Below are 27,311 nucleotides of genomic sequence, written 5' to 3'. Positions count from 1 at the left end.
GGCAGCCATCATTCTTGGCCAAGCGCGGGCGCATCCTCCCGCGGGGTCCCTCGGGACAGACCGGGCCCGCCTCCGCGGCTCCGGTCTCGCAGGGCTCGCGGCAGGTGGCCCAGCATCAGGGTGCCCATGCCCCAAAGCGAGCGGGGAGCGCGGGAGGATTGGAGCACCGAGGTCTCCCCTGGAGGATTCTCCCCCGCCCCGCCCCCCCACACGCCCGGCGCAGGTGAGGTTTCCGGCTCAGGCCACGGGGATAGCGACCTTAACAGAGGTCGAGGCGGACAGCGCAGCCCGCGGCCGGGAGAGGGGTCCAGGGGACGCCCCCTCCCTCGCCCAGATACCCCCCAGGGCCAGCCTCGGCGCCCGGGCCCGCGGGCTGCGCGCTCTGCAGCTGCGAAAACCCGGAGAGGCGGATCGGAGCGCGCTCGCAGCAAACTCCTCCGCGGTCCGGCCGCCGAGCTGGGCATGCTCAGTGCGGCCGCCGTCCGCCAACTCGGAAGCTCGCGCTCCCCGGCCTTGGGGGCGAGAACGCCGGCGGCGGCGAGCCGGCGTTGCCCGCCGCCCCCAGACAGTGGCAAACTTCGCGGCCTCCCCGGAGCTCGCCCGGCCGAGACTGATACCTTACAAATCAGATCAAATCCAGTTGCCTCCCCCCGCCCCCCCTCCCGCCCCATCCCAACCCGAATCGTGGAGGCTGCGGCCGCCAAAGTGCCGCCGCGGCTGGCGGCCCCTGACCACTAGCCGGGGACCAACAGGTAAACTGTTGGGGGCGGGGGGAGGGAGAAGGAGGGCGGCCGGGGGTGGGCGGGGGGTTGGAGGAGCCCGAGATGCCCACGGGCTAGCTACCCCCGTCGGCACTCGCTGCCAACCCTCCTCACCACCCCCACTTCCCCAGCCCCTGGAGGGGCAGCAAAGGGTTAAGTCGGCCCCGAGCCACCGTGAGCACGGCCCCCTCCACCCGCTGCGACCGCTAGCAGCGCGCCTCGGCGTCTGCCCGGAGCCGCCGAGGGGACCGGAGCCGCGGATGCGCCACCGGAGCCCGGCGGGCGTCTAGGAGGCACCGGCCGCTTCCCCACCGCCCGCATCCCTGTCTCCCCCACCCCCTCCAGGCCTGTCCCCCTCCTTCCCAACCGGGTCCGCGCCCCGGTGGCGGGGTTTGCGGGGCGCGTGGCGGCGGGGGAAGGGTCCCTGCTGTGGAAGAGGGGGCGGGGGCGGGCCGCTCCGCAGTCTCTTCCTCGGGTAAGCGGGCCACCCGCGCCCAGGGCAAGCACTCGAGCCACCTGCCTGGGGCGCCAAGAAAAGTTTTTTTACCCCCGCCCCGTGCCCCTCCCCCACCCCCACCCTGCGTTCAGCTGGGGTGGGTTTAGGTCCATTGGTGAAAAAAGTCACACGTTCCCATCAGCTGCTCCTCCCCCTGGGGACAGGGTGGTGGGGAACAGGAGGCAGGCGCCTCGGAGGATCCAGGTGGACCTCCAGCCCCTCCGTTGGCGGTGCGTCCCGGGGCTCCAGCGCAGCAGGGTGCCCGCCGAAGGCTGCCCCCATTAGTGCGTGTCTGCGTGCCGGGCAGCGGCAGCATCCAACCTGCTTTATTCCTGCCTGCAGCGCCACACGAGCGAGGAGGGGGAGAGGGAGTCTGTCTGCAAAGTGCTGCTCCCTGGTGCTCAGAGGCGGCTGCTCCAGCTCCAACTCTCATTCATTTCGCCGGTTAACATGAGAGATCATGGCCGCCTTCGGGCTTCTCAGCTATGAGCAGAGACCGCTGAAACGCCCCCGGCTCGGGCCGCCGGACGTCTACCCGCAGGACCCCAAGCAGAAGGAGGTAAGGGCGCCGGCGGCCTCCCCGGCAACCGGGGCCGCGCTCCGCAGCGCTGACCCGGGGCCAAGTTGGCCCAGCGGGCATCGCCGGCGCTGCGGGGGAAGGGTGGGCAGGGGGACTGGCGGCGGGGGCCGGGCTGGGGGGCTGGGGGACCCCCGGCGGTGGAGACCGAGCGGCTGTCAGTCCCCGCGCGCCACGGGGGCGCTCGCTCTCCGTGTGCCGGGTCGCTTCCCCGTTACCGGGCCTTGCACGGCGCAGCCGGGCGCTTCACCCGGTTCTTCCCTGCGGAAACCCTCCAGCTCCCTCTCCCCGGCTTTTGCCTGCTTTATTTTTCTCCCCGCCGCTTCGGTAAAGCCTCGTAAACTTTTTGAAAAATGTTGGAATGCAGTGCATCCGACACAGGTCTTGGGTTTTGCGCCAGCCGAGCAGGGGCGGCTGTGGGTGGGGTGGCGGAAGACCTTTTCTGTTCAAATTTTCCAGTTTGGAGTGGAAGTCGTTTTTGTCGAGGTGATGAATATTTAGCCCTTGTAACGTACTTCTGTCTCCCCTCTCCCCTTTAAAAATCAATATGAAAGGGAAACACTGATTTTCATCCCTAGAGGCGATTGGCTTAATTGCTGGAGACTGTTTTGTATATGTAAAGGCAGTCAGGTTACCTTGGAAGGGAATAGGTCCTGGGATTGCTTGTTTCTTTGAATGAAATTAATTGGAGGAACCTGGACTCTTCCACTAGCTACACTAGCTTCGATGGCTGGAGTAACCATGGCATTTTGAAGCCTTGTATATGTTTGTTAGTAGTTAACAAGTAATTATGTAACAACTCTCCAGTTATAATGATCACCCCTGGCTACGCCAATTTGCCCTGGGATTTGCTTTTTTTTTTTTAAGATCACCTGCTACCCAGCTGTGCTTTCTGAGTTTGCCAGCTGCAGCCCACCCATCCTCTGTTGTCTTCAGCTAAACATGAAGTTGAGCACATTTCAAAACTTCTCTTTCTGGGAACCTAAAAACCTTCTATTAAAAGTTTACAGGCCTACTGACATCACAGAAGGGGCTTTGTAAAGAAGGCCAGGAGGGTCCTTAAGACTTCCCTTTTGATGAATGTATCTATTTCAATAATAAAGGAAGAATGCTTGTTCTGGTTAAACTGTTTTGTTAATAATGTTTCTGAAAGATAAGGAGTGACGACTCCTTTTAGAGGTTTAGCATATTAAACGTGTTCGAACATCCGTGGAGTAGTTCACATCGAAGCTTGGAAGGTTTTACAGGTGTTTCTCAGCAGAGGCTTAATATGAGGATAGGAGTTTGATGAGATTTTGCAGATTTCTTCCCTACCCATTTCTCTCCCTGCTACTGCCACCCAGAATAAAGTTAATTGTTACAGACGAAATAACAAACACTAACAACCAAGTATAGAGAAAGTTAATAACTTAAGCATTTGTGGCAGAAAATTCTTAAAGTTTTGGTGGGGCCAGGGACATATCATCTTGTAATTAATGTCTTTTGTCACATCTTTCCAGAGGGCAGCATAATTGATAGCATCTCCCCAGTTAAGGGATGGGGGCCTGGGATGCCTTGTGGGGTTATTTAACATTTATACCTCAGGTCGACACTCACTCAGGGTTGGGGCCTCTATGATTCTGGAAAAAAATACTTTTGGATTTTAGGGTATTTATGACATTTTATGGAACTCTAAAACTGGAAGTGACCTTAGAGCCTGCTTTTTGTAACTTCCTTTGGACAAAGTGAAACTGAGGCCCAGCAAAGCTTACCTGACGTAAGGTGTGTGGTGAATCAGCAGAGAGGAGTTGGATGACCAAAACGGTATCTTATGTCAAGACCAGTACTGTGCTAGGGATGATTTATGCTAAATTGTGTTGTTCTGATATTATTCCCTTTCCCCAGAGGCAACCAACATTTTATCCCTCTGGAGCAGAGTCAGAGTTATGTGTGGCTGTAGCCAGATTTGAATACAACATGAACAGGTGCTTGGCTGTTCTTGGGCGGTGCTGTGGTGAGCAGTGTTTCACAAGCTTCAGTTATTTATGCGTCACCTCAACATTTCTCTTCTATCCCTCTATCACCTGTACTTTTATTCTAATGTTTAACTTTTAGGAAACCTTTTCTGTTTCTTAGGCAGTAATACACAAGAAGTCATGGATTTGATGTGATATATATATGTATATATAAATTCATATCAAATCATGTATATATCTCATTTAAAATTTTTATTTATTTGATGTTATATACACACACATATGATTATTCATATTGAAACAAGACCATAAGGATTAAAACTTTAAAAAGTTCATCTAAAACCACTGGTGTATTCCATCAGAGAGACCTGTCCCACGCTGTGGGAAATGCTGATTTAATGGAGGAAGTGTGGGCTTCCAAGTCTGGCAGACCTGGAATTGGATTCTGGTTCAGCCTCTTTGCATTTGTGTGGCCTCGGGCAAGCCGCATCACTTCTCATTTGTAAATTAGCATCATTGTGCTGTTGAGAAAAACTTGAGAACCCGGGTTCTAAACGCATTACATTTTTGTGAGAAAAACCCTCCTCCTGGTAAAGCTATTCTTATTACTGGAGCTGCAGCTTTTACTGCTGTTAACCCGGGCTAATAGTGTTCTGGAAACTAGCTCCCGGGGGACATGATGGGACCCTTGAATGAAGACCTCCTGTAGAGAGGTGGGGGTGGGGTGGGGGGGACTGGAAGCTTTAACCTGCTTGATCGATGGAGTCTGTTCATTTGAGAGCTTGCTGTGCCTCAGCGCTCTGCGGGACTTTAGTATATCTTGTGTTATAATACTTTACCCTCTGTCTTCAAGCCTCGAAAATAGGGCACCAGAAAACTGTGAGTTCTCCTTGTTTCCTCCTTCTCCCTTACACCCCATAATACACCTGTCAGCACGTCTTGTCCCGTCCATTTCCCAAATATATTTCCAGTCCCTCTGCCGCTCCCCAGTTTCACCTCACCGCTCACCAGTTTCCACTTCCTTTCTGCTTCAGTCTGACTTTTCTCTGCCCCGGGGCTCTTACACGTGCTACTCTGCCTGCCTGGACCCCTGTCTGCCTTTCCACCCGCACCCGCACCATTCCACCCTGCTCTCATCACCGAATCCTGTGGTCAGGAGGGTAGGTGGGCTCTGGAGCCAGTGTGCTTGGTTTTGAATCCTGGCTCTGCTGTTTACATATACTCCTTATTCTCCCTGTGCCTCAATAGCCCCTCTTGTAGAGCCGGGATGAGAATTCTACCTGCTCCTTATGGATAGTAAACATAAAACACTTAGACCAGAGTATGGCATGGATTCAACACGCAAATATTTGCTGTTTTAAACTACCGTCAGGCCTGCTTCTTCATCATTTAGGTCTCAGCCCAGCGGCCTCCTCAGAGGCCTTTCTAGTATACGTAGACAATTTGTAATTCTGTATTTATTTGCATGTTGCCCCCAGCCCCCCACTAAGGGGTCAGAAACGAGGGCAGGGATGAGAGCTGTTTAGGAATCCCTGAAGTACCCGGCACCTAGTGCAGTTAGTTCCTAGCTGAGGGCATGGACACGTGTAGGAATTTATAAATGAGAGTGGGAATGAATGAATCAAGAGAAATCTGGCGACTGAGGGGTGTCAGGGAGAGTCTAGGTTAAGGCAGAAATTATCCTTGCTGTCTACTTCGGAGGCTCCAAGGCTGAAAGCAGAATTAAACTCTAGAAGTAGAAAGGAAGAGAAGTTTTACTTCCAGGGTAGAAGAGGCCTAAATAGCTGAATAGTCAATGTTTCTAGGAAATCAAATTAGTTAGAAAAGTAGGTTGGGGCAACGGTGAGATTTCTAGGCATCAGGAGCCATAGAACCCCACCAGCAGGGTCCAGAGGGGGGGATGGCTTGGTGCGCAGTGCAGAGGCTGCCCGAGGACCAATAGGGTCCAGAGGGGAGGATGGCTTGGTGCGCAGTGCAGAGGCTGCCCGAGGACCAGCAGGATCCAGAGGGGAGGATGGCTTGGTGCGCAGTGCAGAGGCTGCCCGAGGACCAGTAGAGCGTGATTTGGGAGGGCATGGGGGTGGGGATGGCTCCAAATGGATAATGTGTCACACTCGACACACCTGTAGGGCTTGTTAAAAACAGATGGCCCTGAGTTTTTCAGATTCAGTAGGGCTGAGGTGGGACCCGTAATTTGCATTTCTAACAAGATCCTGGTGATTTAATGCTGCTGGTCCGGGGCTCCACTCTGAGATACTAACCTAGAGCGAAGGTGGCATCCGATTCTGCAGGGGCTGGAGAGCTCTTCCAACCCAGGCAGGGCAGGGTTAGACATCTCTGTGGCCGAAGTCGCAGTAGTTTGGTCTAGCAGCCAGCTTAGCCAGGGTACGGTGGGCTTTCCCCAGAAGTTGTCCCCTCTCTAGATCTAAGGGAACGAGTCAGAAAGTCTCAGCCCCCCTCCAATGGCTTTCCATCACACTTGGAATAAAACTCAAATTCCCTACTGAATTAGGCCTTCGAGGCCCCGGCCGTCGTCTGCCCCTTGGTCACTTCCACAACCACTGCCTGTAGCCAGACCACCTGGCTTTGCGGTCTGGCTCCATCACTTACTGCCTGTTTTTTTTTTTTTTTTTTTTTTTGGGATACGTGGGCCTCTCACTGTTGTAGCCTCTCCGGTTGTGGAGCACAGGCTCCGGACGCGCAGGCTCAGCGGCCATGGCTCATGGGCCCAGCCGCTCCGTGGTATGTGGGATCCTCCCGGACTGGGGCACGAACCCGCGTCCCCTGCATCGGCAGGCAGACTCTCAACCACTGCGCCACCAAGGAAGCCCCCTACTGCCTGTTCTGACTCAGATATGACCTGTGGAACGGCGGTGGGGTGGGGTGTTCCTCCTTATTTGTTCCTACTTCACGGGGTTGCTGGGAAGATAAAATGAGATTTGAATGGTGCCTGGCACACAAACGGTGCTTAGTACAGGTCAGCTACTCTTAGTATAACCCCTCCCTTGTTAAATGATCCCGGGGCTTCGTTATACCTGTAACATCCCCAAGACCCTGCCCCTTGGAGATCTGGCCCCTCCTGATTTGCTTAGCCGCCTCCTGGCTGTGTGGTGGGACCACTGACCACCTGTCTCCTAGCAGGCCCAGCTCCTTAGTGTTTAGGTTCTTGTCCCTTGCTGCCCCTGCGGTCATGTCTCCTGTCATTTACTTATAGAGACTAGCTGGCAAGGAGACCTTCTTTGTAACCCATCTTCTCTTATCCTTGTTAGTTCATTATTTTGTGTTCATGTGTTTTGTGGTGCTTGTCACTGTCAGAAATTCCCTTATTAGAATCCTTATCCTCTCCCTGGTCTTCCTTCCACACTAGGATGTAAGCTGCAGGACAGCAGGGACTTGTCTGTGGCGTCCACACTTGTGAACTGCCTAGTGCCTGGGATGAGACTGGGTGCTCAGTAAATAGTTCTCGAAGAAATGAATAAAATGCAGACAGAGCTCTTAACGAGCAGTTATGAGTATTTATAACTCTTAACTGTCCCAATGCTTGTTTTATTTTGGTAACGCCTGTTTTCTTGTTAGCATCGAAAACCCTTAAAACATTAAATGCTTGTTTTAGTGACAGCTGGGGAGGTTGGGGGGAGGGGCGGTGAAAATTTGTTTCTTAATAACCTCTGAGAGGGAGGATGTTGATGAAGTTGCCCGGGATGAGAGGACAGGTTGACCAGTTGCCTGGGGCACCAAAAGGCGGAGATGTTTAGGGAGAAAGCTTCCCCCTGAGATGAATTGGCTGGCCCCAGGGCCCCATCATAGACCTCCCTGAATAGCAGTGTTTGGGAGGGGCCTCTGTGTATTTAACTTATTCCTCCTGAGACTCTTAGGCCAGAACCAGTGTAAAAAGCACTGGGTGAGAGGCCCTGTTTCTTCCACTGCTCACAGGAGTGTTGCCACAAAAACTGTGTGGCGGAGGAACGCAAGTGGCTGTCATTTCTCAGGGACTGCCAACACCTGCAGCAGCGTTGTCAAAGATGCTCCTTAAAAATGCCGCCATAATGCGCCCGCCTCCACCCCAGACCTGCTGACTCAGAATTTCTGGGAAGGAGGTTGAGGAATTTGCATTTTAAACGCGTTTTCTAGGTGATTCCCAAAAACATGAAGTTTTGAAAGCCACTGCTTTAGTTTGTGTCTTTACCTGTAGAGACCGTTGTAAGCCAGACTCCCCCCTTATTCCCGCCTGCTCCCCACTATTTGATGTGTTGGAGTCTTCAGACAAATACACTATTCAGAGTGTTGGGATAGTGCAAATGCATTTAGCTACTGTCCCCCCTGCAGTTCTGTTCTGATACCCGTGATTCCCAGCATAGGCTTGTTTTCTGTCAGCCGTACATGGTTTATGGCAGACTAGAATTCCGTGCCTTGGGCTTGAAATAGCCACAGCTCCCTTCTGTGTGCACTGGGCTAAACTTGGGGCTCAGGGGAGCCGTTCTTGCTTTGTCCCATGAGCATGTTCTTTGAACTTATCGGGGGCTACAGGGTTTATATTTGACTTTGGGACTGGGCTTTCAACTAGGCTCTTTGGGGACTCATGTAAAGCTGTTAATTTGGGGTACAGCCACCATCCTTTAGCCTGTTGGGTATTTCACTTAGTCTGGCACCTGTAGAGGTAAAATGTGATTCCTTAGGAAGACGGAGGACCAGGAAGTGAGGTCTGGAAGGCAGACTGCCTTGGGTGGCACTGAGTGGGAGAAAATGAGGATGAACAGAGCCCTAGGACTTCAGCTGAACCGGTTAGCAGTGCCTCTCAGGGGTGTGTATCCATACAGGTGAAAATAAAACTGAGGTGGGAGAATGGAGTAAGTGGAAGCTGGAAATTCCAAAGAATTGTGATGTATTTCTTCTGAAACTCCTTTAATGAGGTTCTGAACCCCAGCTGTGAGGCTTCTTGACAGACTAGGCAGGAATTAGAGGAGGTAGAGGGATCCATAAGAAGAGTGAGCATGATTACAAGTTCCCTTCCCCAGCGTTCTCTGAGCAGCGATGGAAGGAGCTGGTGGCCTAAGCCTGGAGAAGGGCTGACCTCAGAGTCTGAGTGGGGAAGGCCAGGCAGGAGAGAAATCCAAGGCAAGTGTGGAGGGAGGCGCCTACCTCCTACACATTCCACTCTGAGAAGGGAACATGGAAACGCTTGGGCTTCTCATTGTTTTTAGAGGATTTCTGAAGTTGGGTGGTGACAACAAGGGAGTTCATGGTACAGTCCTCTCTATTTCTCTGTTTTGGAAAATTTACATTAAAAAGAAGAGTGTCATCATGTTAACCAATAGCATGATTTCTACTTTAAAAATATATGTCTACGTAATCTGGAAGGATTATCACCCACACGTAGACAATTGCTCTCTTTTAAGGATGGGTGTAGGGGTGATTTTTATTTTCTTTTTTGTACTAATCTGTATTCTCCACTGTTAACAATAAATGTGCACTACTAGTGTCATTGGAGGAAGTAACTTAATAATTATTAGGTAACTTTGATTGGGTTTACTGGAGTGCATCTTTGTTGTTGGTTCCAAACCAAGTTAGAGCCCCTTTAGCTGAGGTTTAGGCAGAGGGATCTTGAGGGTGTAGGTATAGGCACTTGTGACGTGTCAAAGCTATGATGAGGCTGGGTTAGGGCTGTTAGGTCAACATTCCAACCCTGCCACTTAAGCTGTGTATTTTGGGGTGCTGTGTCATTTTCCTCACCTATGAGCTGGAGAGAATAATACCTAGTCATCTAGAGTGTTTTGAATGTGGAAGGAGTATTGTAAACTTAATTTTTACCAAATGTTGAGGTATCAATTCAGTGGTACCAGCTGATTATTAAAATTTCAGGAATTTTGTGAGCTGGTTAATATCATGCTGGTGACTTGAAATTTGGCATCAAGGGAGTATTTACACCAAGGAAATTGGCAAAAGCTACGCATTAGGGGTTTTTGTTTTGTTTTAGTTCTTTTGAAAGCTGGTTGTTAAGCATTTCCCCACACAGTGCTGGGTATGGTTGTATGTGCCAGATGCCTTGTTGGCTACTTTACCATCATTCTTATCCCTGTTTCCCCTACCTGCTTCCCACAAAAAAAAAAAAAAAAAATTAAAGCCAGATGCCCACTTTCTTAGCCTCTCTTGCAGCTTGGGGTGAGCATATAACTGAGTTCTGGCTAAAGAGATTTAATAGAAATCTGCTGTGTGACTTTTTGGAGAAGAATATTTTTCCTTGCTGAAAAAAGTACAGGCAAGGGAGAGAGTGCCTTCTCTTAATGCCCTGATAGCTCCTTGGCTTCCTATCTTTGGAAAATTAATAAGAGGATATGATGGTTGGAGCTAGGGCACCTGTCTTGTTACCATGAGGCAGTGAGCCTATGGATGAAGAGTGGAGGTGGTTCAGTGGCTTTATGAAATTGTTAAGCTACTGAACTGACCTTGACCACCTCTCCCTGGACTTCCTGTTAAGTAAACAAGAGGTGTCCACATGGTTTAAACCATTGGTGGGCCAGTTGTCAATTTCTTGTGTCTGAAAGCATTCGAAGGTTGTCATGGTACTTCCCATTTCTATTTTGTCCCCCTCAAACCGTCACAGCATGAGCCTCTTCTCCCAGAGAATATACATTCCCAGAACTCTCCTACTGTCCGGCTTCCTAAGTACAGCAAGAGACAAAGATCACCTGCACCTTGTCTGTTCGGTGCTTAATTCTGCAGAGCGCCTCTCAGAAGCTGAGGGGATGTGGAAACGGCTCCTTCATTTGTTTCCATTTCTGGCAGAAAGAGTTTTGGTGGGAAGGGAGGGAGATCCCTATTGGGTTTTGTTTGGAGAGGGAGAGTCTGTGGGTCTGTATCATTCTGGGGGGGAACCAGATGTGCTTAGAGCTAGAAGGGAGCTTAGAGATAGGTCGCTCTCACTTTCCTCATTCAGTACAAGTGGAAGTTGAGTCCCAGAGAGGTTAAAGTGACTCATGAAGGCAGATCTTGGCCAGGCACTCGTGTGCCCTGATTTGTTCTTGCGGCTTTACTTGGCCTCCCCTCTGTACACGGCCTCCACTTCTGGTAAACACCCTTGTGTTGCCCTGGCAATGAGAACTACTCTGCACTTTAGGGTACCCAGTGCCTCTGTGAGAGCTGGGGACTGTTCAGCTAGCCATTTACTTGATCTTCTCGGAGCCTGCCAGAACCTTGGGTGGTGTCTCCTCAGCTCAGGCGCTCTTGTCGTCCTGTTTTTTGGTGGGAGGTTCTCAGCCCTGTCCATGGCCTCTGGTGCGGATAGCTCTGGCGCTGGCCTTTGTGGACTGTGTTGGGGATTGAGCCGGTCCAGTTTTCATTTTCTTGGTTCAGATTCTCCTTTATTTATGGGTAGCTCTCTTGGAGATACAAACACACAAGCTGTACCAGTTGCCCACTTCCAGGGAGTGACACTTATCCATGGCATTCTGTATACAAAGGGATCCCCCTTAGTTATGAAATGCTCGGGCATGAGGAGAAAAATTTTAGCCCCTGGGTTTTATTTGCCATGTTCTGAAGGAAGCATGACTATATGTGTGCATGCCAAACGGATTCTGTCATCCAGTCACTATTATTGAGCACCTTGTAGGCATTTTGCCAGCCGTGGCTTCATGAGGACAGGGCCTAAGACTTGTATTTCCTCCTCTGTCTCTGGCTTTGAGCACAGTGCCTGGACCAAACCTCAGACTCAAAATGTCTTACGAATGAAAGTGTAAACAAATGCTGAGAGCATTGGGTATGGTCCTGGGCCCCCAAAGGTTTCAATACAGAGCAGCGGTTTTCATCTGGGGTGGCCCCCTATGGACACTGGCAGCGTTTGAAGACATTTTGGGTTGTTCCAGTTATGGGTGCCTGTGTGTGTGCGCGTGCATGTGTGTGCGTGCATGCACACGTGTGTTAACTGCTACTGGCATCTGGTAGGCAGAAGTCAGGGGACGTCGCTAACACTCTCCAGTACTTCAGACAGTCCTCACAACAAAGGCTTATCTGGACTCAAACGTCAGTAGTTCCCAGGTTGAGAAACCCTGGTCTGGAGGGAGTGACAGACCTGTAAATACGGGATACAGTGTTTCACATGTTATTCGAGGGGAATGTACGAAGTGCTGTGGAGACAAGCGGCAGTGACCCGCTTTTTTTTTTTTTTTTTGCGGTACGCGGGCCTCTCACTGTTGTGGCCTCTCCCGTTGCGGAGCACAGGCTCCGGACGCACAGGCCCAGCGGCCATGGCTCACGGGCCCAGCCGCTCCGCGGCATGTGGGATCTTCCCGGACCAGGGCACGAACCCGTGTCCCCTGCATCGGCAAGCGGACTCTCAACCACTGCGCCACCAGGGAAGCCCAGTGACCCGCTTTTTGACAGGACCTGGTAGAGGAGGAGATTTTGAGCCTTAGACTTGGAGGGTGCGTAGCAGTGGCGGGGGCTGAGGGTGTGGTGTGAAGGGTCACAGGCCAGGAGGAACGTGGGCTGTGCTGTGAGCCTGAGGTGTGGTATGGGGCGTGCAAGGGGCACCCGGGTCAGAGTGGGAAGGAAAGGTCAAGTTATGGGGTCCTTCGTGTGCTGTGTGGAGGCCACGAGGTGGCCGTTCAGGGGTGTTAGGGGAGTGAGATTTCAGATGACGAAGGGTCTCAGTTTGAAGGGATGGTGCTTCTGAGGGTCACACTGAGGCAGAAAGACTGACGAGCTAGGTGGTCACTGACGTTCCAGGCCTCGGGGGTGGGGGTGGTGGATCAGGTTTTCGTGGCTGCCATAACAAGGTACCACAAATCAGGTGCCCTGGAACAATGGAAATTTATTCTCTCGCAGCTCTGGAGGCCGGCTGTCTGAAGGGAGCGTTGATGGGCTTACACTCCTCTGGAGCTCTAGGGGAGAGCGTTTCCTTTCTGCACCCAGCCTCTGGTGGCTCCAGGCATCCCTTGGCCTCTTTGTGACCACATCTGTCTCACTTCCACTTCCGTCTTCACATGGCCTTCTCTGTGTGTCTGTTCTCTGGGTGTGCCTGATAAGGACACTTGTTATTGGATTTAGGGCCCACTTGGATAACACAGGATGATCTCATCTCAAGATCTTTAACTTAATTACATCTGCAAAGACACTTTTTCCTTTTTCTTTTTTTTAATTAATTTTTTTTGGAGTATAGTTCCTTTACAATGTTGTGTTAGTTTCTGCTGTACAGCAAAGTGAATCAGCTATACGTATACCCATATCCCCTCTTTTGGATTTCCTTCCCATTTAGGTCACCACAGAGCATTGAGTAGAGTTCCCTGTGCTATACATATACAGTAGGTTCTCATTAGTTATTTACTTTCTATTAATACATAGTAGTATATATATAAAGACCCTTTTTCCGAATAAGTAACACTCTCACAGGTTCCAGGATTTGATTGGGATGTCTCTTGTGGGTCCTTTTGGCCTCCTGGGCTTGGGAAGAAAGAGTAGGAGAGAATTTAGGAGAAACGTTATTGGGGCGGCAGAACTGGCAAAATGGATGTGTTTGGTGAGAGGGACGAACGAGTACAAGGCTGTACCAACATTTTTAGCTTAGGCCAGTGGTTCCCAAACTCTCTGATCTTAGGACCCCTTTATAATAAACCTTATTTAGGATGCCATAGAGCTTTCATGTAAGTTATATCTCAATATTTACCATATTAGAAATTAGACCTGAGAAATTTTAGAAATATGTATTAATTCATTAAAAAAAATAATAAACCAATTTCATGTTTCACATGTATTTTACGAACAAGAACTATTTTTCCAAATCAAAAAAAAATTGTGGAAAGAGTGGCATTGTTTTACATTTCTGCAAATCTAATCTCTTTAGTGTCTGGATTCTCATATCTAGTTCTCCATTTAGTCTATTAGAGTATGTTGTTTCGATTGAAGGATATGAAGAAAATTTGGTCTCACGGATATGTAGCTGGAAAGTTCTTGGGAACCTCAGAGGTCTTTGAAATGGAGAGCACTGGCTTACACAGCTGGGTAGGTAGATGATTGATAGTACCCCTCAACTAACATGCCATAGGGAAAGAAAGAACTTGTTAACTTTTTTTTTTTCCCCAAGGGTGGGAAGGTAGGGGAGGGGAGTGGAGAGAATGAGTTCATTTCTTAAAAAAATATTTCCAATTTGAGATGCCTCTGGGGAATCCAGGTTGAACTGTAGAGCAGTAGAACAGATCTGGATTTGGGTGTCATTTGTGCATGGCTGGTTGAAGTCATGGCTGCGATTACCTGTTGAGCATGTGCAGAGAGAGGGAGGAGGAGGCAGACTCTAGACACTTGGCAGCAGGACCTCCGAGGAGGGGAGTTGTTAGGGAGCCGGGTGTGGGGGTGAGCACTGGTCCAAGGGGAGAGCTGGCGTCTCCTTGGCCTCCTCTTAGTTTGGCAGTTCCCCCTTCAGGGCCTTTGCACGTGTGCTTCCTGCCGCCTGGTTGCCTTCTCTTTGTCACTGCAGTGTGATGATTTGCTCCTCAGCACAGTTCGTGTTTTTCTTCTGTGCTCTGTCCTCCAACCAGTGTAGGTTTCATGAAGCAAGGGCGATGTCCTTTCTCCCCCGCCACTGATGACCAGCGGCATGGAGGAGGTCTGGGGTACCGTAGGGGTTAAAGAAATATTTGTTGACTGGACCTGGTAACGGGGCAGTCATTATTAGCAAATTGTTCTCAGAAGCCCTGTACAGGGCACCGTGATGCCAGGAAATGTAAGACATGGTTTCTACCGTTGAGGAGCTTTGCGTGGAGAGATGACGGTCCTGTGTGCAGAGCCCTGAGGTCATTCAGTGCGGTGGCGGAAACCAATGAGGGAGGGGTCATCTCTCTTGAGGATGAGAGAAGTCTTCAGAAATGTGGATGTTTTTCAGATGACAAGGTCTTCTGGGCAGAGGGTATGAGCAAAGGCACCGAGATGGGAAATGGGACACAATCTTTGGAGGATTGCAAGTAGTTCAGTAAAGCAAGAGCGTATTGCATCCTCAACTTGAACATATCTATAGATTTTGGGGACAGTTAGAGAGAGGAAGAGATTAAATCTGCTGGAGAGAGAGGGCTGTCCGCTGGAGCAAGGCTGACCTGGTCCAGGGACCAGGGGACTGAGGTCCTACTGGGAGTGACACCTTATATGTAGTGTTACGCATTGCTGCCTCTGAGAAAGGATGGGATGCAGGACGTATACAGGACTCCCTGTTTACCTTTCATTTTCTGCAAGCATTTCCAGAGTTAGTTTGAACGTGCAAAGATTTTCCTCGGCAAGAATTAACTCAGCCTTCAACCCACATCCAATGTGCCACAGCTCAGCTACGCAAATGCCGCCTTGTTGTCAACTCAAATTTGGTGGAATTTGCTGCTTTCCTTTTCCAGCCATTTCATTCATGGATTGATCTAATGAGGTTGTTGAGATTAGGACCATTTTAAGGCATTGGCAGCAGGGAAGAACTAAGGAAAATGTATTTTGTCTGAAGCGTCATTGGAATTTTTTGCTAAGATGCTGGTTTACGTAAAGGTATAGAGAGAGGCTCTATCAAAGGTATGTCCAAGGCAGTGCGAAATAATTTATATTTCTCCTGAGTTCTGTGAGGAAGGTTAATATTGACATTGCTTAGAGTTTTTTCTTTCTTTCTTTTTTTTTTTCTTTCTTTTTTTAAAGCTCTACACAGTGCTGCTAGTAGACAGTATGGAAAGTATTTTTGGGGTCAGAGCTGTTTTCACTCTTTGGTCAATTTTAGACTAAATGTCAACTCCTTGGGAAAAAAATGATCGTGAACTGGAGACACTATTTACATTTCGACTACTCACATGAGATCTGCTTTTAAGTCATTATTAAGTAATCGAAAATGTTTGTGAAGTTATACTTCCATTTACTTAGTACTTGATATGTGCCTCCTACAGCACTCAGCGATGTGGGTGTGTAGGAAAGAAATAGAAGTCTGCTTCTGTCCCCTCTAGAACAGCGCTTCTCAAAATATCTATGGTGAAGGACAAGTTTCTTTAAAATTAATTTTCAATCTGTTGCAGACTGATATAAATGTATGATAAAAATGAATTACTAGAAAAATGAAATGCTGCTTGAATGTAGTGGCAATGTCAAGTTGCTATGAAAGTTTCCAAGCACTCACTCTCAATTTTTGCATATTATTCTTGAGGGCCGGTAGCAGTTTCAGACCACACTGAGTAGCACAGCTCTAGAAATTAACATCTGGCTCACTGACGCACATAAAACGGTTTTAAAAATGACTAACGCGTTGGTTTTTGTTTATTTTAAAATTGAGGAATAGCGTATACATTCAGTATGGGGTATAAAGTGCCGCGTTCCATCACGATAGACAGCGTCGATTGTGTTGGTTATTCTGAGTGCTTTACATGTTTGGTTTTATATCAGCCTCACAAACACCTCTCAGGTGGGTACTCTTACCTCCTTTTTACAGACAAACTGAGGAGAGCGGCCACAGGGGTCACTTCACTTGCCCAAGGTCCTTTAGCTGCATAGTGATGGAGTTGGAATTGGACTCCTGAGCCCGTGCTGTAACCATTCTGCTCTCTGTATAGTGCGGCTAAAAATGCTGCGTGAGTTCAGGAAAGAGAGGGTTGGAGTATGTGGAGGTCTCCCTAGAGGATGTAAGTGTGAGGGGCAGGACCCGAGTGAGCCGGGGCAGGTTGTACCCTTTCTTTCCTAAGAAAGAGCTGAAGGTAGGATGAGCGAGGCATGGAGGGGAAAAGGCAGTGTCTCTGCAGATGGGGCTTGGAGTCCTGGAGTCCTGGCGGGTTGCGGTTGCGGGATGGTGGTGACGAGTTCACGAGGTCCCGCTGTCAGATTTATCTCACTAGCTCATGCCTAATAAATCCGGATGGGGAGAGAGTGGAGTCGGGGAGGCTGCGAGGGAGGCAGCTGTAGTAACCAAAGCATGAAGTAAAAAGAGCCCGACAGATCTGGGCTTTAAATAGGACTGGAGAAGAGGAACTGGCGGTCGGTGACGAATTGGTCAAAGGAAATGAAGGCGAGGGGAGTGCGGAAAATGCTTCGAGTTCCTGGACACCGTTCACCTGGGGTGGTAGTAGGTCCTGTTGCTTGAGCATCTCAGAGTGACACCTTTTTGTGCTCAGTCTTTAGAGATATGGCAGGTATCTAGAATTACCTGATGGCTAGATTGGAATGAATATTCGGACTCCCCTCCCCTCCCACCCCTCCCCACTCACCTCACTCACCCTGCGGCACGAAACGTTTAGTTGAAGGTCTGATGACTCAGAGGGCTTTTGGTTTATTGTCCCAGGCTTTAAACCTCACCTTCAATACCTGTTATTCAGCCCTCCACGGGCGGCTTTGGTGGCGGTGAACCGCCAGACTGCTTGGAAGGTTGGCTAAGCTCCACGGAAGAGGTGGGAATGAGCAAGCCTCCCGAAAATAAAAAGGGTGGAGGCTGAGAGGTGTTAACAGAGGTTGACTTTAGGACTACATTTTCGGAGGTGGACTCACGGACATTTGCTTTCTTGGTTCAAAACTGTAGGTTTAGCCTCTCTGTTTCCGGGTAAACAAATGAACAACGTCACCACCACCAGCAGCAAAAAAAAGACATTCCCAATCTCTGTTCTCCCTCCCAGGCAGGAAGAAGGGTGTTCTGCAGTTTTACTAGATTTTTCCGGCGCCCGTTCCATCCCTATCACCCAAGAAGTTTTCCTCTTTGTGAATTTGCAGTTCATTTGGTGGAAATCGCACAACACGCCTTCCTACAGGCACGTGGCATGAGGGATGCAGTTAGGCGTAGGGTAGAAGTGAACAGGAGGACCCAGGTAAGGGGCACAGTGAGTCAGTCCACCGGACAGTTAACTTCAGAGGACAGAAACCATGGCTTGAGTTTGTTTTTTCTGCCCTCAGATCACTTAGCCCAGTGGGAGGCAGATTCAGCACTAAGTGAAAAATATGATTTACAGGAAGAGCTTACATTAAGATGTGACTGCAATGCATGAGTTGTGTGCGACGGTGACTTACCTGAGCAATGGGGGATCCAAAGAGAAAATTGTCTCCTGAGGCTGCCTTAAATACAGTTCTGGGCAGAATCAACTCTGGACACCTTAAGTCCCCTTTCCTGCTTTATGCGTCTGCAAATCTAAAAGTTCAAGTAGTTTTCTCTGGCAGTTTTCCTACAATTTTCCTGAGAGCCACATCCAGGTGTTTGATATCAGAGGGTGACATGCATTTGAAGGTGATTTGAATATGAATTAATAGGCTACAATTATTTAGATAGGAGTGGAATAAATGCTAAGTGTATTTGGAGGTAATTTGAATCAAAGTCTCTCCCACTTTCAGTGGAGGGGGAGGGCCTGCCTGTCTCACGGTTAAGGATGAGGGAGGTTCTCCTGGGGAGTCGGGCCCCAGAGTCTCGTGTGTTCAGCACATCCTACTCGGTGGACATTCCCATTCGCTTTTTGGAGAGTGGCTGAATCCCCGGACGTGTGGTGCGTGGTGTGGGCCTGGATGTGCTGCCTGGTGAAAAATCACAGTTATAATGACTGTGATGAGCATTTTTTTTTTTTTGGCCGCGGCGGGTGGCTTGTGGGATCTCAGTGCCCCGACCAGGGATTGAACACGGGCCCTTGGCAGTGAAAGTGCAGAGTCCTGACCACTGGACCACAAGGGAACTCCCATGAGCCCGTTTTTAAAGCGCTGAGTGCCTCACATACGATTTCCTCTTATTCTTTACAACGGAAGGTAGGTGGATCTCCATTTCACAGGAAAGGAGGGAGCCAGGATTCTAGTTGAGGTTGATTGGAATCATACTGATCTCCTCCAAGATCTCAACTTCTTGGAGAGCACATTGGGCCTCTTGGAGGCTTGATTCTCACGCGGCCGCTTAACCATTTCACTGCCCCGTCCCCCCACCTTCAGCCTCAGTTTCTCAGCCTGTAAACGGGCGCCCATCCTGCCAGAGCCATTTGGCTTTTAGGAAGACGGGCGTGAGTATGCTGCGTAAAGGCCAGAGAGTAGAGTAGTATTACTATAACCATGATCTTCTTTTCTTCTCTTTTGCCTGCTGCTCGGTACAGGTGTGCAAGATAGGACTTGCTGTTTTGTGTTGAGCTCATATCCTTTGGGGTTCGTCTGAGTCCCCACCGTTAGTGATTGATGGCCTGCAGGTGTGGTTTGGATGGGGGTGAATATTAATAGCCGTGTAGACAAGGGTGGATGTGTAAAGACCTGAGTTTCAGATGTGGCCTCGATGCAAATGTGGCCCTGATGTTAGAGATGTTGGTGGGGGTAGGGGAAATGCTAGGTGGCCTTTTAGGGGAGTCCTGCCTCCCCTGAGTCAGTCTGGCCCCTTCCCTTGGCTCTCTCTTCAGGAGGCTGGTGGCAGTGCCTTTTCTTACAAGCATTTTGGCTGTGTTGGGGAAACAGCCCACTACCCCGCCTTTTTTTTTCCTAAAGTTCTCAAACAGCTGCTAAGTGACCTGTCAATTAGAAGAGATCCAAGCAGAAATCAGTGCCTGTTGTTGTGATGCAGGGCGCCGGGGTGTCCCCTTCTACAGAGCCAAGCGCTGCTGCTTCTCTCAGCCTAGACTCTGCGTTGTAGACCCTTGTTGCTGCCACATGGCCTGGACCCTGGTTTAGAGGGTAGTCTTGCTTTGAGGGATAGGGCAGAGCTTCCCCTCTTCCTCTCCTCCATGGATTTTTTTTTTACTTTCCTAGGGCTGCCTAAACAAAATACCATAAATTGGGTGGCTTAAAACAATGGAAATTCTCCCACAGCTCCGGAGGCAGGGCCACACCTCTAGAGGAGGATCCTTCCTTTCCTCGTCCAGCTTCTGGGAGCCCCAGGCTTTCCTTCGTTTGTGGCAGCATAATTCCAGCCTCTGCCTCCGTCTTCCTTCCGTGTCTTCTTTGATAAGGACACCAGCCATGTGCTGTTGGATTAGGACCCACCCGATTTCAGCATGATCTTAACTTGATGATTGCTGTACGGACCCTATTTCCAAATAAGGTCGCAGGTATAGGGGTTGGGACTTTGACCCATCTTTTCGGGGTACACAATTCAGTGCCTGCAGGGCTTGTCTCTAGACCCTCCTCCGCATGTCCCTGGTTGGTCTGGTACTGGACCTTACCTTCTGGGCACTCTAGACTTCTAAATGTCTGTAAGAAGCATCTTGTTTTGCCAGCTACCTCAAAGTTAACATTTATTTATTTATTTATTATTTTTGCGGTACGCGGGCCTCTCACCGTTGTGGCCTCTCCCGTTGCGGAGCACAGGCTCCGGACGCGCTGGCTCGGCGGCCATGGCTCACGGGCCCAGCCGCTCCGCGGCATGTGGGATCTTCCCGGACCGGGGCACGAACCCGTGTCCCCTTTATCGGCAGGCGGACTCTCAACCACTGCGCCACCAGGGAAGCCCTCAAAGTTAACATTTAAAACTGAACTTGTGATCTGTTCCTCTTCCCTCCAAAAATTCCCCTAACACTGCTATACGCTGTTTTAAGAGCTCTTGCCATCCCAGAAATCCGGGGACATCCTTGATAACCTCACTCTTTGTCATTCCATCCAACATGTTACCAAAAGCCCTGTTGAGTAGCCCCGTAAATATCCCTCCATGCTTCCCCTTCTTTCTGCCTCTGTCTTGGTCCTAGCTACCGTCTTCTCACGTCTCGGCTCTTAAGAGAGCCTCTAACCCGTCCCAATCCCCTTGCCCCCAGGCCTCCTGTTTGGTCTGACCGGCTCCAATCAGTTGTCTCCACTGTGGACCTATTCAGTTGGGATGATGTCACCCCACTGCATAAAACCCTTTACTCTTTTCTTTAAAAAATTTAATTATAGTTGATTTACAATGTTGTGTTAATTTCTGCTGTACGGCAAAGTGATTCACTTATACATATCTATCTATACATTCTTTTTCATATTCCTTTCCATTATGGTTTATCAAAGGATATTCAATACAGTTCTCTGTGCTAGACAGTAGCACCTTGTTTTTTATCCAATCTACATATAATAATTTGCATCTGCTAATCCTAACCTCCCAATCCATCCCTTCCCCGGCCTTCCTCCCGCTTAGCAACTGTTCTCTGTGTCTGTGGGTCTGTTTTGTAGATAAGTTCATTTGTGTCATATTTTAGATTCCACATATAAGTGATGTCCTATGGTATTTGTCTTTCTCTTTCTGACTTACTTCACTTAGTATGATAATCTCTAGGTTCATCCATGTTGCTGCAAATGGCATTATTTCATTCTTTTGTATGGCTGAGTAATATTCCGTTGTATATATGTACAACATCTTTATTCATCTGTCATTGGACATTTAAGTTGCTTCTGTCTTGGCTATTGTGAATAGTGGTGCTATGAACGTAGGGGTGCATGTATCTTTTTTAAAAATTAATTTATCTTTTAGTTTTTATTTTATATTGGAGCATAGTTGATTAACAATGTTGTGTTAGTTGCATGTATCTTTTTAAATTATAGTTTTGTCTGTGTATATGCCCAGGAGTGGGATTGCTGGATCATACGGCAACTCCATTTTTAGTTTTTTAAGGAACCTCCATAGTGTTCTCCATAGTGGCTGCACCAATTTACATTCCCACCAACAGTGTAGGAGGGTTCCCTTTTCTCCATACCCTCCACACCCTACATTTGTCATTTGTAGACATTTTAATGATGGCCATTCTGCCTGGTGTGAGGTGGTACCTCATTGTAGTTTTGATTTGCATTTCTCTAGTAATTAGTGATGACGAGCATCTTTTCATGTGCCTATTGTCCATCTGTATGTCTTCTTTGGAGAAATGTCTATTTAGGTCTTCTGCCCATTTTTTGATTGGGTTGTTTGTTTTTTTGTTATTGAGTTGTATGAGCTGTTTGTATATTTTGGAAATTAAGCCCTTGTCTGTCTCATGGTTTGCAAATATCTTCTTCCATTCTATAGGCTCTCTTTTTGTTTTGTTTATGGTTTCCTTTGCTGTGCAAAAGCTTGTAAGTTTGATTAGGTCCCATTTGTTTATTTTTGTTCTTATTTCTATTGTCTTGGGAGACTGACCTAAGAAAACATTGGTACGATTTATGTTGGTGAATGTTTTGCCTATGCTCTCTTCTAGGAGTTTTGTGGTGTCATGTCTTATGTTTAAGCATTTAAGCCATTTTGAGTTTATTTTTGTGTATGGTGTGAGGGTGTGTTCTCACTTCATTGATTTTTACATGTGACTGTTAAACTTTCCCAGCACCACTTGCTGAAGAGACTGTCTTTTCCCCATTGTATATTCTTGCCTCCTTTGTCGAAGATTAACTGACCATAGGTGTGTGGGTAAAACCCTTTACTCTTGTAAAGATAGAAGTCCTTTACTTGGTCCACAAGACCCTGTGTATTCTATCCCCACCCACTGCCCAGTCTCACCTCACACCTGCGTCCCTTTGCTCCTGCCATGACAGCATTCTTTCTTTCATTTTCCCAGACCTACAGACCTTACACACGCTCTTCCTGTCTCTTGTTGGGCACACAGTGCCCGTGATTGTTACGTCTTCCCGACGAGTTGACCCTTTCATCATTATGGTGTGCCCCTCTTTATCTTTGATAATGCTCTTTCTTTTGAAGTTGACTTTGTCCAGTATTAATATAGCCACTCCAGCCCTCTTAAGTTCATCATTTGTATGGTATATATCTCTTTCCATCAGTTTTCTGTCACCTTATCTGTCTTAATATATTTAAAGTACAGCATGTAGCTGGGTTTTGCTTCCTTATCCATTCTAGCAATCCCTGTCTTTTAGTTGGAATCTTAACCCAATTACTGATGTGGTTCGATTTATTTACCATTTTACTTCTGGATTATTAAACTATGTTAAAAATAATTGAAACTTACCTATTGACATTTTAGTTTACCTCTTTACATTTTATTTTTATTAGCGATTGCGTAAGCAGTTACAGTATACACCTCTAACTTTTCGTGGCCTTCGTAGAGTTAGTATTGTATCACTTCACGCAAAATGTCAACCTTGCTATTGTAAGGGTCCTCCTCTTAACTTAGTTTACTCCTATTTCAGACTCAGAGTTTGGCTCAAAGACCACTTCTTCAGGGAGTTTTTTCTGAGTTCTCAGATTAGGTTAAGCCCCTATCATGTGTGCTCTGAGCAGGTAGTACTTCTCCTTGGGGCATTTATCACACTTGCAGTTTGCTCACTATGGAATCCCCAGTACTTAGCACACGTGATGTATACTTTGTTATTTGTTGATCAAATGAGGGGAAGCCCTGAGCTGGGGTTTGAAGAAGGCAAGAGATTTCATGCTGTACTCCAGGGGATGGGAGTGGCATCAGGCAAGGCTTAGAGGTTGAAAACACAGTGTATGTGGCAAGGAATATAATAGTCAAGTAGATTAAATGTAAGTTAAAAAAAAAAAAAAGCTCTAATTTTTTTATACCAGTAGCCACCATTTATGGAGCACTTAATATGGGGCCAGGCACTGTGCTAAACTTTGTACATTTTATCTTATGTAACCTCAGCCCTGTGAGTTATTCTTGTCTTACTTCAGTTGAAGCAGCTGAGGTACAGAGAGGTCACTTACGTTGTTCCCTGTGATAGGTAAGGCTCTATATTCAAACTCAGATCTCTGTGATTCTGACACTCAGAATGGAAGTGAGACTGGGAAGTGGAGATTGGTTGTTCGAGGGGTTTAATGCCCATCCTAGGTGATTGTGGTTTTTTTAAAAAAATTAATTAATTAATTAATTTTTATTTTTGGCTGCGTTGGGTCTTCGTTGCTGCACATGGGCTTTCTCTAGTTGCGTCGAGCGGGGGGCTATTCTAAATTGCAGTGCGCGGGCTTTTCATTGCAGTGGCGGAGCACGGGCTCTAGGCACATCGGCTCAGTAGTTGTGGCTTGCGGGCTCTAGAGCGCAGGCTCGGTAGTTGTGGCTCACGGGCTTAGTTGCTCTGCGGCATGTGGGATCGAACCCGTGTCCCCTGCATTGGCGGGCGGATTCTCAACCACTGCGCCACCAGGGAAGCCCGGTGATCGTGTTTTGAGTCAAGGCTGGAGTTAGGTGCAGCGAAGGCCCACAGATGTTATTGAGGATCTGTAGAGTGTCGTGCTAGATGCTTCTGTTCTCTTTCGGTCCTGCGGGGTGGGGGTGGGGTGGGGTGGGGTGGGTGGAACGCCTCTGAGGCTTTCGAATAGGGTAGAGCAGAAAAGAAAACCTGTTTCAGGAAGGTTCATCAGGGGCCAGTGGGCAGGCTAGGTTGAGGAAAGGTCAGGACGGAGGAGGGGAGGTGTGTGAAGAGCAGCAACGTGGGCCTGCTGTGACAGTGGCCGCAGGGTAGAGAGATGGCTGTACGTATTATTTTAGAGGAAGGACTAGATGTGAGACATGTTTTGAGAGAAGTATGGATAGAACTGGTTAATGATGAGGTCTGAGGCGAGAAAGATTTTTCCCTTATCTCTTGGGTCATTTGTATCTGCTAACCCTAAGTGTTGCCTGAAGACTATTGATTCTGGGAGTTCCCTGGCAGTCCAGTGGTTAGGACTCTGAGCTTCCACTGCAGGGGCGCAGTTTCGATCCCTGGTCAGGGAACTAAGATCCCGCATGCTGCATGGCAAGGCCAAAAAAACAAAAAAACCACTATTGAATCTATCCATGATGGGTGTTATCATAGCCTCACTTCTCAAATGGGATCTGCAGACATCCTCAGGGGTCTCAGAGAACACTCTTCTGGGAGAGAGGTGGACAAGCTAGGGAAAACAGTTACAAAGCTGTTTTTAAAAATTTTGTTTGGGGTAAGACCTTAGCTAACACAGCCTAACTGGTGCATAGAGAGACAACTACTGCTGTGACATTGTCATGCCTGGTGGGCATTTCTGTCCAATCTGTTGACAGTCATTGAGTTAGTGTGTTAGATGCAAGTAGGTGACCGAGGAAATCGGGCATCTCTGCGTGTGTTCTTTGCGGTAGATGAGAAGTCTGGAGGAGGTTAAGTGTGTGTGCACCCTGTGTGTGTGTATTTATTATCTGCTTTTGAGATGGTCATTGAAAATTGTGCTAAACTGACTTTTTTCCCCTTTTGAGTGAGAAAGAGCTTAAGCAATTTCCAAACTGGCATCAAAATGGTTTCACTTTCCTGATGAAACATTTATTGCAATTAAAAGATTGCTTTGAAAGCGATCCAAAAAATAACATCATTCTCTGAAGTTCAAGGTAAATGCGCGAGATTTATGGATGCATTTGGAGTTCACCCAAAATATCGAAGGTCTGACTTTTGTATCGGTACAAAATACAAAAATGCAGAGTGAATGCTGGCCTTCCATATGAACATGGGCCAGTTTCTAGGCTTTTCTTTCTGTTTGTCTCTGGGTACCTGTCTCCCTAAAATTGCTTTAAGGCTTATCAGTTTAGTTGAAGCCAACGACCAAGTGGCCGAGATTTCTCTTCTCTGTATTGAGGTTACTTTTGGACCAGTTCCGTTTTAAACCTGTTGAAATCTATGCTGCCTGGCCTGGTGCACTGCTGCCCCCGGCCACCAGGCAGATTGCGTGTTCTCAGCTAGCGTTGTCTCTCGGCTGGGTAGGTATTAGGGCTCACACATGTGTGTACAGTGTTTTGTCCCCACTGCTGTTAATGATAAACAAAAACATTTAAAACTCTCTGAGTTCATGGTTGGCACTTTAGTTTTCTTTATTCCCCACATTGTACAATGGGAAAATTTTCAACCTCCGACAAAGGAGTTCTTCTACTGGAAAGGATTTGGTGCTAAGATCGTGATTAGTGGTTGGTTGTGTCCCCAAGTTTTGAGGGGTTTAGTTGTCTCAGCTTTGCAAATAGGCAAAGTAGCAGCTGACGGTTCTAGTTTTTATGAGAATTGTTGACTAGGTGTAGCAAAACAAGTTTCAGTTTCTGTAAGGACCCTGGTAAGGACTTTGGTGGTTCTCCTCTCTTATGTAGAAAAATCTTTGAAGAGGTTCAAGGTTAGTGCAAGAGGAAGCTATTTGTGTCCCCTGGCTTGGGGATTTTAGAGGCATGCTGTTTTAAAATCTGGACTCTCTCCCTTACATATTTGCTTGATTAGATTTGGCAAAGGCCTTCAGAGCAAAGTGTCATAAAAGTTTGTAGTCTGAGTTCGTATAACACGTTACATCTTGTTCTGAATCTCTTAGCGCTGCCTAATGCCGTTAAGTATCCATGTCCTATCTCATTTTCCCAAATTGGGTTCATCACGCATCCTGGGGTCAGAGAGGATGTTTTTCCTTTCAAAGGGGTCTGTTTGTGCATTACCGGAGTTTGAGAAACACTGTCTAAACAACAGTAGTAAACACTCTGGAATCTGGATCTTACTCTTAACTCAGTGTTCGGATTCTTGCTGTGGACTTTCACTCTTTAAAGAAACTTGAGGAGAAAAACCGTCAGGGTGCATGTTTTCGTTGTGACGCTTTGGTTTTTACCTCCGTTTCACTTGGTTTCTCTAGGAAGCTGACCTAAAGTTCTGCGTGAGTAAACGTCAACAGACGCGCCTTCCAGCCTTCCGTTTCAGCTCTGTGAGCTTCCTGATTTAATTGCGCGCTCTGCAGCCCCGGTGCTTTTATTCGTGGGTCTCTGAGAAGTTAAAGGAGTGAAAGAGAAACTTTCTGACTTGTTTTCTTCCTTGATCGTTGTGTGTGTGTTGTGTGTGTGTGTTGTGTGTGTGTGTGTGTGTGTGTGTAGCTTTGTGTGTGCGCCTTTGGAGTGGAGACAGGGGTGTGGCAGAGAATTCTGACCAGGCTTTTCTTCTTGGGACTTCCTGCTCCTGAGCTAAGGTGGAGCATCGAGTTTCTCCCTGGTGGCGAGTGCAGCCCTGATGCTGGGCATGAGAATGCCCTGGTTTTCTAGAAAGCCACCAACTCCGAATCTTTATGTCAGGGGCTCTCAAAGTGTGGTCCCTGGATGCATCACTCATCTGGGAAGTTGTTAGAAATTCAGATTCTTGGGCACCACCCCACCTATCGAATTGGAAGCTCTGGGGGAGGGGCCCCAGTGGCAGCTGTGCTTTAACAAACCCATCAGGGGACTCTGATGCATGCAAAAGCTCGAGAACCACTACTGAAGGCCAAGGTCTTTCTGATTTCTGAAGCAGATCTTTTGTATTTCTGAGTGCTTACTGAAGCTTCAGGTTATCACTTTCCTGAACCAGAAATATGACACAGACAGCAGCAGTAGTAATTATCGCTGGCCACGTTCATATAGCGTGGTGGCTAGGAACGTGGATTCTTTGGAGTTCTTTACCACTATGTGACCTTGGGTAAGTTAATTAACCTCTCTGCTTTTTATTTCCTCAACCGGGCTATGGAGATAATAGTAGTAGAAACTCTTACTATCCCTGTTTCACAGTTGAGGAAAATGAGGCCCGGGAACAGTTCCAGAGCTTGCTTTGAGTCACTCTTCAGTGGAGTTGGAGGTTCAAATTCAGACAGTCTGATTGCAGAGCCTGGGCTCTTGTCCCCCTTGTGTGCATTTCCACTTAGTCATCCTTACCCTGGGGTCAGCAAGGCCTCCACCTGTAGCCACAGCTGCGAGCTGTAGGGGCCTGTCGTG

At 48.2% G+C, this 27,311-nt stretch overlaps 1 protein-coding gene across 1 annotated transcript in view; it reads left to right on the top strand.

The window, feature by feature from the left end:
• Positions 1 to 1,717: 1,717 nt before the first annotated feature.
• The window catches only part of MED12L (mediator complex subunit 12L), a 326,097-nt gene continuing 300,503 nt past the window's right edge, over positions 1,718 to 27,311 (top strand). Inside the window, exon 1 of the mRNA XM_060149610.1 lies at positions 1,718 to 1,816. Within this exon, the coding sequence (XP_060005593.1) occupies positions 1,718 to 1,816 (99 nt within the window). The remainder of the gene's footprint in view (positions 1,817 to 27,311) is intronic.

The sequence above is a fragment of the Lagenorhynchus albirostris genome, chromosome 5 (genome assembly GCF_949774975.1).
Source record: "Lagenorhynchus albirostris chromosome 5, mLagAlb1.1, whole genome shotgun sequence".
NCBI lineage: Eukaryota > Metazoa > Chordata > Mammalia > Artiodactyla > Delphinidae > Lagenorhynchus > Lagenorhynchus albirostris.
The sequence above is the reverse complement of the archived record's forward strand: the minus strand, read 5'-3'. Positions and strand labels throughout refer to the sequence as shown.